Here is a 10,768-nt window from a genome sequence, read left to right as displayed (position 1 = left end):
CAAGCCAGAGGGCGGGGCTGGGCTGAGGGTGTGGCAGGGCAGGCGGGTGAGTCACACCAACTTGGAGGCCAGTGTGGGCTCTGGGGCAGGGCACTGCCAGTGAGGGATGCAGGGTTGACAAACCCTTTTCCTCTAGTTGGCAAAGACCTTGGGGGAACTGTCTTCCACCTTTTCTGTGGGGATCTGAGAAAAGCTGAATGCCAGGTGTGTTATCAGGTGACATTGCTTATAGAGATTTGCCGGTGCATGGTGGCACATGCCAGCTACTCTGGAGGCTGAGGCAGGAGGGTTGCATGTTTGAGGCCAGCCAGCAGTTTAGCGAGACCCTGTCTCAAAATAAAAAAAAATAAATAAATAAAAAGGACTGGGGATGTAAGTCAGTGCTCCCTAGACTCAATCCCTAGTACTGTGAGGGGGTAAAAAAGTGACCACAGATTGGCAAACACACCTGGACTAGGAAGACAGGAATGCCCAGGAGAGGCTACTATGGTTTGCAAAATTGTCCCCAAAGGTCCCTGTTATAGCCTTGGTCCCCAGCCTGTGGTGCAGTTGGGAGGTGGAGGAGCCTTTAAGAGGGAGGCCAGGTGGGCATTCTTAGGCCATCAAGGTAAAACCCCATGAAGGAGTCTGTGGAACTGGGCTCCTCTCCTTTATTTCCAGCCCTGAGGTGGTGAGTGCTTCTGCCAGGACAAGCAGTATGGACCAAACCTCTAAGAGGTGAGCTAAAATAAACCTCTTTTACAAGTTAATTCTCTCAGATATTTGTCACTGTGATGGAAGCATGGCTGGAATACCTGAATACCCAGCCTCAAAGGAAGCAGTGACAGGGGCAGGACTGCTCCCTGAGGGTGACAAGGGCATCCTAGAAAGAGAAGGACGGCCACTTCCTCTAGAGCCTAGGCTCCTGCAGACTGATGTGGGGTGCAGTGGTCAGTCTGGACACTGCTTTTGTTGTGTGCATTAGGCACTAGGGACCATCACTGGTGAAAATGCCCTGGCTTTTAGGTTTGCGGGCCTGAGACAGGGCCTGGCTCCATTCAGGCTCCCGGTGTGACCCTGAACTACTTACTTCTCCTCCCTAGTTTCCCATTAGCAAAATAGGAAGGTGGGTGTGAATCTAGATGCAGGCTGGGCCACAGAGTGCCTGGGAGGTGGTGGCCGGGCCACAGGGATGCAGGTGGGGTGGGGCTCACCAACAAAGAGCAGCGTGAAGATGAGGGTGAGCTGGTAGACTGCATGGCCCAGGATGTTCTTCATCATGGTCCGGGAGATGAGTGGCTTGTTGCGGCCATAAGGCTTCCGCAGCAGCAGAGTCTCGGTGGGTGGCTCGGTGGCCAGCGCCAGGGAGGCAAAGGTGTCCATAATGAGGTTCACCCAGAGCATCTGCACGGCTTTCAGAGGGGAGTCCTGGGGATGGCAGAGAGGGAAGGGACGTCACAGGTGGTAGGCCATCAGCGCGCCATAAATCTAGCTGTACCCCTGCTGTTTCTCCTGCTCCCAGCAGCCCCTGCAGGTGGGCGGATAGGTCTCTCTTGGCAGAGCCACGGCCTGCCCCAAGACTCCAGCACAGGCCCTGCCTCCTCTATGCCTCACTCAAGTGTCTTCTGACCCACAGAAATGCCCATGGCCCTGCCTCAGTCTCTCCTCCATCTCTTACTAGTCTGTGTTATCTGAAAAAGTTTCTGGGTGTATCTGTGCTCCAAAAATAGGGTGTATTTGTAACCAGCAGGACAGAGTGAGACCAAGTTAGAATTTGTTTTCTTTTAGACATAAGTGGCTTCTCCAGCTTCCTCAGGGAGGGCCTTGAAATACTGTTCTCTCCTTTCCTCAGCCCAGATGAATGGACAGAATTTGTGGGAGGCCCAAGTCCAGCTTCTACAGGGAAGAGAGAGCAGAGAAGGGCTGAAGGGTAAAGCAAATGTGGAGTTGTCTGTTGTCTCCTTGTATTCCTCTCCCATCTATCTCTTCCTTGCTGTAAAAGACCCTGTGCACCCGGACATGGGGAAGTGGTGACTGGTGATATCATGAGGTCCCTCCATCTCTTTGGAGATGGCTTTAAACAAAGACTATCTTCTTTTCTCTTCCATCACCGTGTCTTCTGTGTTTGGGAATGGTGAGGAGACAGGCTTGCCATGAGCATGGTAACACCAACCCCAACTCCACTCTCCTGGTTGTTGATCTTGTTCCTCTCCTAAAACCCACATCTCCTTTCCATGGCTCCTCCCCAACCCAGACCTCTCCCTGTGGGATTAGCCTCACTCATCTAGTGGCCCTGTGTACTCAACAGTCAGACCACCGTGGCAGGCCCAGTGCCTGTCCCGTGGCTCTCACCTCCTGCATAGCTGTCACAGCCCCTCTTCCTGCTGTCTCCCATCTGCGCCTGGCTGAAGGGCCACACCCCAGGGGCTTCCTCCTGCCCTTCAGCCAGCTCCACTGCCTGTGCCTGAGGGTCGAGTCACATTCTTCCTCCTGGGCCTGCAGGGCCACTCAGTCCCAGGCCTCTGGTGAAATGACAGTCCTCCTCAGCTGTGTCCCGACCTGGCTGGCTGCCTCCCACAAGCCTTGTGCAAGCTGCTACTGCCATGGCAGTATCCTCGAGCTGCCACTAGAGGGAGGCTCTCACCCATAGCTGAGGGGAGAGGGCCTTTGGCACAGAAAAGAGCCCCAGCCACTCCTCTCATATCCCACTCCACCCCACCATCCCTTGGGACTGGGCACCAGGAGCGGTCGGGAGCACCCCCACAGTTCAAGATGCAAGAGAGAACAGTGTTCCCAGGGCCCCAGGCTCTTCGAGCCGAGATTCAGGGGCTCCTGCGAGTACAGGTTGTCTGTCCACGTGGCTGTTGGCAGGATCAGGTCTTGGGCACCCCCCAGGGCTGAGGGAGCCTACTCTCTGCTTCCCAGGCCAGGTGATCAGCTCCTGGGGGGAGCCAGGGCTGTGGTACCAGGGGGCTTGAGGACCAATGCCCAGGGCCAGGCCACTTTGTACTCCAAGCCTCTGTAAAATGGGCTTCATCTCAGTCTCCCCTCACAGGCTGCAGTGAGGAAGCAGTGAGGCTGTAGGAGTCCAGGTCCTGCTGGGCATAAGCTCTTCCCAGCCCTGTGGCAGAGCTGGTGATCTGGACAGACAGAGCCCTGCTGCCCCGGTGTCCCTACCAGGCCTCTCCTGCCCATCCCCTGAGAACCAAGGCCCACAGGCCCTGCTGGCTCCCTGTCCTCAGATGGCCATTCAGTCTCCCCTGGGCCCTACCCCGCCTCCCTTGGCCCTGCTTTTCCCACCTCCTGGAGCAGCAGCTGGGCTGGAGTTGTGGTTGGGTGGACAGGGGCACAAGGCCTGACACCGCCCATGCTCACCTCTGCCGGGCTGGCGGCTATGCTGAGCTCTGTGAAACAGCCGCCAACCCTGGCAGGTATTCTGTCCCAGGGGTCCTGGGGTTTGCCTTCCTACAGCCTTCGCTCTGCCCCCAGGACCCACCTGTGTGATGCAGGCGCCCGTGAAGGCCACGATCACGGCTACCACGTTGACAGTCAGCTGGAACTGCAGAAACTTGGAGATGCTGTCGTAGACGTTGCGGCCCCACATCACGGCCTTCACAATACTGCTGAAGTTGTCATCTGTGAGGATGATGTCTGAGGCCTCTTTGGCCACATCAGTGCCTGCAATGCCCTGTGGGGACAGGGACAGGAGCCTGGGGGTGGCTGAGGGCCAGTGAGTGGTTCTATATGACTGTCCTCATCCCTACACATTCCCAGCTCCACCCCCACCCCTGCCTCAGTGAGACCAGCACAGCCAGGTCACACACAGGAACACATATGAACAGCCTCAGGGCCCAAGGCTAGAGCCCTGCCCTGGCCCCTTCTCCCTCTTCCCTGCTCCCCTTGACCCACTCGTGCCTGTCAGCACAAATCTGTCCTGAGCAGGGCACCCTACACTCTTCCAGGAACCACCTCCTCAGGCCAGACTGAAGTCTGAGAGCCTCAGACATACACAAGGTGGATGGTAGTTGGAGTGAGAGTGAACTGGGGGTGCTGCAGTCCCCCTAAGTCCTTATCTATGAGCTCCTCCCAGATGCCACCCAGGCCCCCTGAGATGCTCCTACCATCGCGAAGCCCACATCGGCTTTCTTAAGTGCAGGCCCATCATTGGTCCCGTCCCCGGTCACGGCCACCACCTGCCGCTGCTCGGTGTGTGTGCTGTCGATGATGCCTGTTGGAGGTGGATGTGCTCAGGGCTCCCAGGCCAAGGAGTGAGGTAGCCCTGGGCCAGCCCTGACTGGTGGCTCGGCTGCCTCTGTGGCCCCTATCTAGCCAGCCCCTACCATCATGGCTCTTCCTGGCACACAGAGCACACTGGGTACCTGTCCTGGCCATGGGGCCTCTGCAGCCAGGGCTCTGCCCACCTTGTTCTTTATAGTCTTAGCCACACTGGTGGCTGCTGCAACCAGAAACACTGCCCCCCATCTCCTCTGCCTGTGTCAGGGGTCCTCAGCCTCTCTGGGGGCTCCCAGGGTTTGCCAGGTCCATGGTCTGCTCCTCCATGGCTGTGACATCTCCTAGTGACCTCAGCCCTGTAGCTCTATCCTTGACCTCTTTCCAGACATTCGTCCTCAATAAAATACTCCACAAAAACCAGCGTGAGCAGGTGACATGTGGTCCTAGCTCCTAGCTGGGCCAGGGAACAGGGTAGATGACAGGTGTCATCTTAAGGGACTCCCCAAGCAGTGGCTTCCCAGGCAGGGATGTCCCTAGGCAGGACAGAAGTTTGGGTGTCAACCCTGACATATCCCCCACCTTTCACGTGTCAGTGTATCACCAAGGCCTGTGCTTTTTGGTTTCAAAAACCCCACAGAAATCCTGCCTTGCTCTCTGTCCAGATCTCTGCCCCTAGAATATCCATGTCCCTTCCTGGCCTGGTTCCCGCAGCAACCCCAGGATCTATCTCTAACACTCTGGCCTGGACACGTGCCCTCCCCCCCTCCCCGGTCACTTTCTCTGTCCTCCCCGGCTTTGGGGGAACATGTGCCTACTGAGGCCCTCCCTGACCAGGCCTTTGTGCTGACTTCTCCTGTTGCACATTGTTGGGAGCAACGCTACATAATTTTAGGGAAAAATCATTTGGTTAGCTTAGTTCTCCTGCCTACAGCCCAGCTATGGAATTCTGAGACATAATTCCATTTTGGCCTCCAGTCACAACTGAGACCTCAATGATGCGGTGATGCTATGATTCTCCAGGACAAGAAACATCCTGGGAGCTGAAGACATCCTGGGAGGAACAAATATCTACTCAGTTCCTCCTTGTTCTTGGACTGTTACCATCTTATTTACGCAGGATGTACTGAACTCTCTGCAAGTCATTTGTTACATTTGTTTCTCCCGATGTACGGAGTACTGAATAAAAGGTGCGGTAAGCAAGGCGGGGGCCGCTTTCGTCTTTGCAGCCCAGAGCAGCACTGATCAGACCCAAGGCTTAGCTTCTTCTCAGTCTCATTTTTCTACCTTTTCTGTAATTCGCCTTGTGCTGCCGTGGCTCTCAGGAGACTAGGACTTACTGCAGAGGTTCTGGTAACGTCCCCTTTCCCTGTTCCCTACAGCACGTGGCTGCCCTGTTCATGCTGTCTCTCCTCCTGGCCAGATGCACTCCTTCCTCCATCTGTAGCTTTGGCCTTTTGCTGCCATGGTGACCCCTGCCCACTCCTTGTGGGTGTCTCCCTACAGGCAGCAGCAGCCATAGAGGGGGTAAGGAGCTCCTTGCCCTGGGGCCCTGTTTTCTCTAAAGCACCCCTATCTCAGGCCCAGCTCCTACACCTGGTGCCTCAGGAGTGACCCTGGGCTGCCTTGATCCAGCCTGCGGCCAGCAATGGGTCCCATCCACTTGGCCTGCAGGGTCTTTGTCCTCATTGGTCCCCTGAGAAGCACTGGCTCCTCAGGTGAGAGAGGTGGGGTTTTCTCTGTGGCTCCCAGGCTGGCTCAGACTTTTCACAGCCTCCAACTGCTCCCAGTAGACCAGAGAGCTGGAAGGAGGGCCCCTGCCAACCTAGCCCTCTCCTCACCTTCAGCCTTGCATGGCCACCTCCGTGCTCTGCCAACTGCTCAGCCTCTGTTCCCACTGTGCACACAGGCGTCCTTCCTACACCCCTCACCCCTGCTGTCCCCTTCTCCTTGGCCATCCGTCTTGGGTTTCCTTGGGCAGGGTCTCAGCCCCCACCACTACTCAGGTGGGAGCTCAGCTGCTCCCTGCCCTTGCCACACCCCTCCGGCTTCCATCTGACCTGGTGGCCAGCTGTTTGGACAGCTCCACTCATGTCAGAGGGCCCCAGCTTGGCCAGTTCTACCCCAAATGCATCCCTTCTCCACAGACCCTGAAAGCCACAGGACATGCCATCGTGCAGGCTCTCAGACACCAAAGACCTCAGGGATCAAGCCCCTCCTTCCTGTGTCCCCTCCCAATAGACAGCAGAGGTTCTCCACCTGCAAACGTCCCTCAGACCTGCAGACTGCAGACTGCCGGCCCTGTCACCACTCAGTCCAGGCAGCAATGGTCACACTGACAATCTTGGTGGTCCCTCCCCAGAACAAGATTAGCTTTCTAGACAGTGCTTCTCCCCTCCTATTCTTCTGTACCCTGGCTCTGGGTTAACAGCGCAGGTCAGTAGCTGGGCTCCTGGCCAATGCCTCCCCAGGCTCCTCCTCCAGCTCCTCTCTCCTGGGAGGGCCCAGCCACTCTGAGCTCTGCAGTGCTTTCCCTGCCCTGCCTGAGTCCCTCCCTGCCTTGGGGTCCTGGGACTGACACCTTCCCAGCAGGAGTCAGAAGCTGGGGAGGACCCAGCACACCTTTTGCAGCTGCCCACTCAGCCTTTCACTCTGCAGGGACACCACAGCCTCACCCACATCTGTTGCATGGGAACTGTACCATGGATTCCAGAGGGAGGGACTATGCCTGGCTAGAGCAGAGGCTGGCACACAGTAGGTAGGTCCTCAATAAACAGCTGCTTGGAGAATGAGTGAGTGAACTGATGAGCGAATAAGAGGTAAGAATGGGTTGGAGACCTTTTGTTTCAGTGTCTGTGGCTCTAAATTCTGTATTTCTATCCCTAGGCCAGATCTGCTTCCATTAATGTCCTTGGGCAACACCCTTAAGACACAAATGGAAACTGAGTCTCGGAGTGGAGGGGCTTGCCAAGGCCACAGAGCAGGTCAGTGGCAAAGCAGGGCTATGAACCAGGTATTATGGTGTGGATATGATATGTCCCCCTAATGGCTCACTGCATTGACAGCTTGCTGCTGATGGGTTTTGGAGGTGACTGGATTGTGGATCACACTGAGGAGGCTGCAACCAGATAGTATCATTGGGAGGTGATGAAACCAGGGGTACTGGGCCTTGCTGATGTGGCCTTGGGGACAATCTCTGGTCCCCAGACCTTTCTCTGGGCTCTTCCCTTTCTCTTTGTCTCTTGGCCTCCAAGAGGTGAGCTCCTGCTGTACCCCATGTCTCTCCTCTGATGTTCTGTGTGGCCATGGCCCAGAAGCAATGCCGCCAGGTGACACTGGCCCAAAACCTCTGAAGCCATGAGCCAAAATAACCTTTCCTCCTTTAAGCTGACTTTGTCAGGTGTTTTGTCATAGCAACAAAAATCTACCTGACACCAGGGCTATGTGACTCTGGAAGTGGCTCACAGCTGTCATCCAGGCTTAGCAAGTGGTGCATGTCCCTCTCTGGAGGAGATACAAAGGGAGGAGTCTGGCTCTCAGCCTCCTGACTCAGGCTGCTGCTCCCAGGTTGCCCCATCCCCAGGTCCTGGTCATAGGTGCCCACTGGGTCTCAAAAGGTGAAGTTGACCAAGGGTCTCAAACTCATGAGCTCTGGGGCCAGACAAGAGCAAGTGAGCATGCTGGGTGTCAGGAAGTGAGAGCAAGGTCTACACAAACTCATTCAAATTCAGCAGAAGAAGGGAGCCAAGAGATGGTGGGAGGGAAAGAGGATGAAAAAAGAATCGAGATATGTTACATACATGAACCAACTCCACATGATGAGTGTAGTCACTATGTACTGCAAACACGGACTAAAAAAAATTAAAATAAAAAATCAGCAAAAAAGGCCCTATAGTGGCCATAGAGAGCAATCTGGGGGCCCGACTTGGGCCTTGAGCCATGAGTTTGAGACCCCAGATGGGTCCAGTCCCACTGCTTCCTAGAGGAGTTAGAGGCACAGAAGAAGCCCCGGGCTGAGTGGGGATGATGAATGAGCACTCTCTCAGGTGTGGGGAATGCCAGACAGGGACCCTTTCCTCCTGAAAAGAAGCTGCAAGTGCCAGCAAGCCAGAGTGGTTCCTGGCCTGTATAGGCCTCAGCACTGCCTGTGGCACCCCCACTCACCTTTGACCAGAGTGTGCTTATCCGTGGGGGAAGAGCGAGCCAGCACTCGAAGCTTTGGCCAGATCTTGTCAATTCGCTCCTGCTCAATCTGGAGAGGGATGGGGTAGATAGTGGGTTGGTGGGTCAGAGAGAGAAACTGAGGCTCACAGATGGCAGATTGTCTGTGGCACATGGGATGACTTCTGTATAACCATGGAGTGCCCGTCCATCCCCTCTGGGGACCCTTCACTCCCCGGGCCACACACCTCCCCCTTCTCGTTGCGGATCCTCCGGTTGAACTCTTTGCCTTCCAGGCACAGGAAGTCCTCCCCAGGATGGATGATGCCACACTTGATGGCGATGGCCCGGGCCGTGTTGATATTGTCACCAGTGACCATGCGGACTGTAATGCCTGCCCGCTGGCACTTGCGGATGGCTTCAGGGACCTGGACAGGAGGATGAGAGTCATGGGGGAGGGCACCACCTCTGGTGGGCCCTGTTCCCCTTCATGGAACCCGAGGGAGTACCTTTCCCACGCAGCTCCAGGAAAGGGGCCTAGGTAACCACGCATGGCACCAAGCCCCTGCCTCTCCTGCTGCACCCAGGGGAGGCACTGTTAATCCATTGCAGCATCCCTGATTAGACCTGGTGGGGCCTCAGAATTCTCAACACGGAGTTCCAGGCAGCTGACACCTGCTGACCACAACAGTCTATCCTGAGACAAAGCCATTGGCTACCCTGATCTGGCAAAGACTTTGGAAAGACCAAAGAAGCTCCCCCTTAGATCTGGCCCAGGGCGAGAGTGTCCAGTACTTGATAACTACACTCGAACTTGCCTTGGTTTCATTTACAAACTGCATAATAAGCTAGTGTATTTTCAGGTTTTTTGGGGGACGTTTGCATTTGGGGACATTTTATTTACTTATAGACTGTGATAGTGGCTTAGAATAATTACACAGGACTCTGCTTCGTGTCAAATAGGATGTGTCAAGGACAAGTAAGGGCTGCATCCTGCTCTCACAACTGTAGTAACAGACTTATGTCTAGGCCAATAAGGTCAGATCAGACCCAACTTTGCCAATCAGAAGGTGGCAACACCCACCACCCCTCCTCCCCAGTAGCTCCTCCACAGAGCTGTGGATTCACCCAGCAATTAGGTCGTGGAAACTAGCCTGGGGCTGCTGCAGCCCTTTATGGGGAACATAGATCAACCAAACAAGTGATTCGTACCCATGGGCAGTGACAAATAATAAAATAATAAGGCTATATTTGCTGCAAAACATCTTTGAGTAGGAGAGAACATGTCAAGGGTAGAAAATTCAGTTGTAAAGAAAGACAAAAGCAGGTTAGACTCTCAAGCCTGAGGGCTTAACCCAACTCCCCCTCCTCTTGCAGAGCACAGCAACAGGCTGCTCACTCTCCTGCCCACTGGGCTGCTCCACTGCTGAGAGAAGGTGACGCCTACACAGACTGGCTGAGCCCTCTCAAAGATACATTCTGGTCCGGAGCCCACAGCTGTGGAGAGGGCCTTCCCCTGGGAAAGGGTCTTTATGGCAGAGATCAAGTTAAGTTGAGGCCACCCAGGGTGAGCCCTCATCCAGAGTGATTATGTCCTTAGAAAGAGGACACGCACACAGGGAGATCTCATGGGGAGATGAGGCAGAGATCAGGAGAATGCTGCTGGGACACATCTCCAGCGCAGCGCGTTCCTGGGAGCCAGGAGAGAGGCCTGGAGAGACATCCCTCACCGGCCTCTGAAGCAGCCAGCCGCCCCCTCCTGGAATCAGATGGCCCTCAGCTTCCAGAAGGTGAGAAGGTGTCTGGTGTCTGAGCCCCTCAGCTTGTGATAAGATGCCCCTATCGGTTCTGGCACACCCATCAGAAGCTGAAAGTACCATGAATTCTAAAAATGCACTCCACATACCTAACCTACTGCTCACCCTGCATTTAGCCAAGCAGTGCTCAGCAGAGGCCTGGTTGCTCCCTGTCAGGATGAATGTGGCTCTTGGCCTTGCCCAGCATCTCCAGGATGTTGTGCTGAATATTGCTATCCCAGGAAAAGATCCAAACTAAAAAAAAAAAAATTTTTTTTGTGGTACTGGAGATTGAACCCAGGGCCTTCACATTGAGCTGTATTCTCAGCCCTTTTAAATTTTTTTAAAATTTTGAGACAGGGTCTTGCTAAGTTGCTAAATTGCCTGGGCTAGGCTCAAATTTGTAATCCTCCTGGCTCAGCCTTCCAGACTGCTGAGATTACATGCATCTCAATTTTAGGCTACTATTCTTACACTGTACTTGAAGCCTGGACTGTCATATGACAGTCCTAACAAACTAACAGAATCATAACCCTGGCACCAAACCTGACTATGGACACCTCCTGCCTCCTGGTCCCTTTCAGCCCTCAAGGAATGGCAAG

The 10,768-nt window shown here is 54.9% G+C and overlaps 1 protein-coding gene across 23 annotated transcripts in view; it reads right to left on the bottom strand.

Moving 5' to 3' along the window:
* The window catches only part of Atp2b2 (ATPase plasma membrane Ca2+ transporting 2), a 355,181-nt gene that overhangs the window by 14,288 nt on the left and 330,125 nt on the right, over positions 1-10,768 (bottom strand). For 11 of the 23 annotated variants that reach the window (XM_087217055.1, XM_087217060.1, XM_087217052.1 and 8 more), the window contains 6 exons: positions 10,293-10,421; positions 8,619-8,798; positions 8,374-8,461; positions 4,101-4,207; positions 3,476-3,667; positions 1,194-1,407 (listed from right to left, as the gene is read on the bottom strand). In XM_087217055.1, the coding sequence (XP_087073181.1) occupies positions 1,194-1,407; positions 3,476-3,667; positions 4,101-4,207; positions 8,374-8,461; positions 8,619-8,798; positions 10,293-10,421 (910 nt within the window). Of the gene's footprint in view, positions 1-36; positions 327-1,193; positions 1,408-3,475; positions 3,668-4,100; positions 4,208-8,373; positions 8,462-8,618; positions 8,799-10,292; positions 10,422-10,768 lie in introns of those variants that run through there. The other 12 variants (XM_087217160.1, XM_087217090.1, XM_004835328.3 and 9 more) reach the window with 2 other exon arrangements.

This window comes from Heterocephalus glaber, unplaced genomic scaffold, assembly GCF_053883595.1.
Source record: "Heterocephalus glaber isolate CG9 unplaced genomic scaffold, H.glaber_assembly_v1.0 deba00000122, whole genome shotgun sequence".
In the NCBI taxonomy this organism is placed as follows: domain Eukaryota; kingdom Metazoa; phylum Chordata; class Mammalia; order Rodentia; family Bathyergidae; genus Heterocephalus; species Heterocephalus glaber.
The sequence above is the reverse complement of the archived record's forward strand: the minus strand, read 5'-3'. Positions and strand labels throughout refer to the sequence as shown.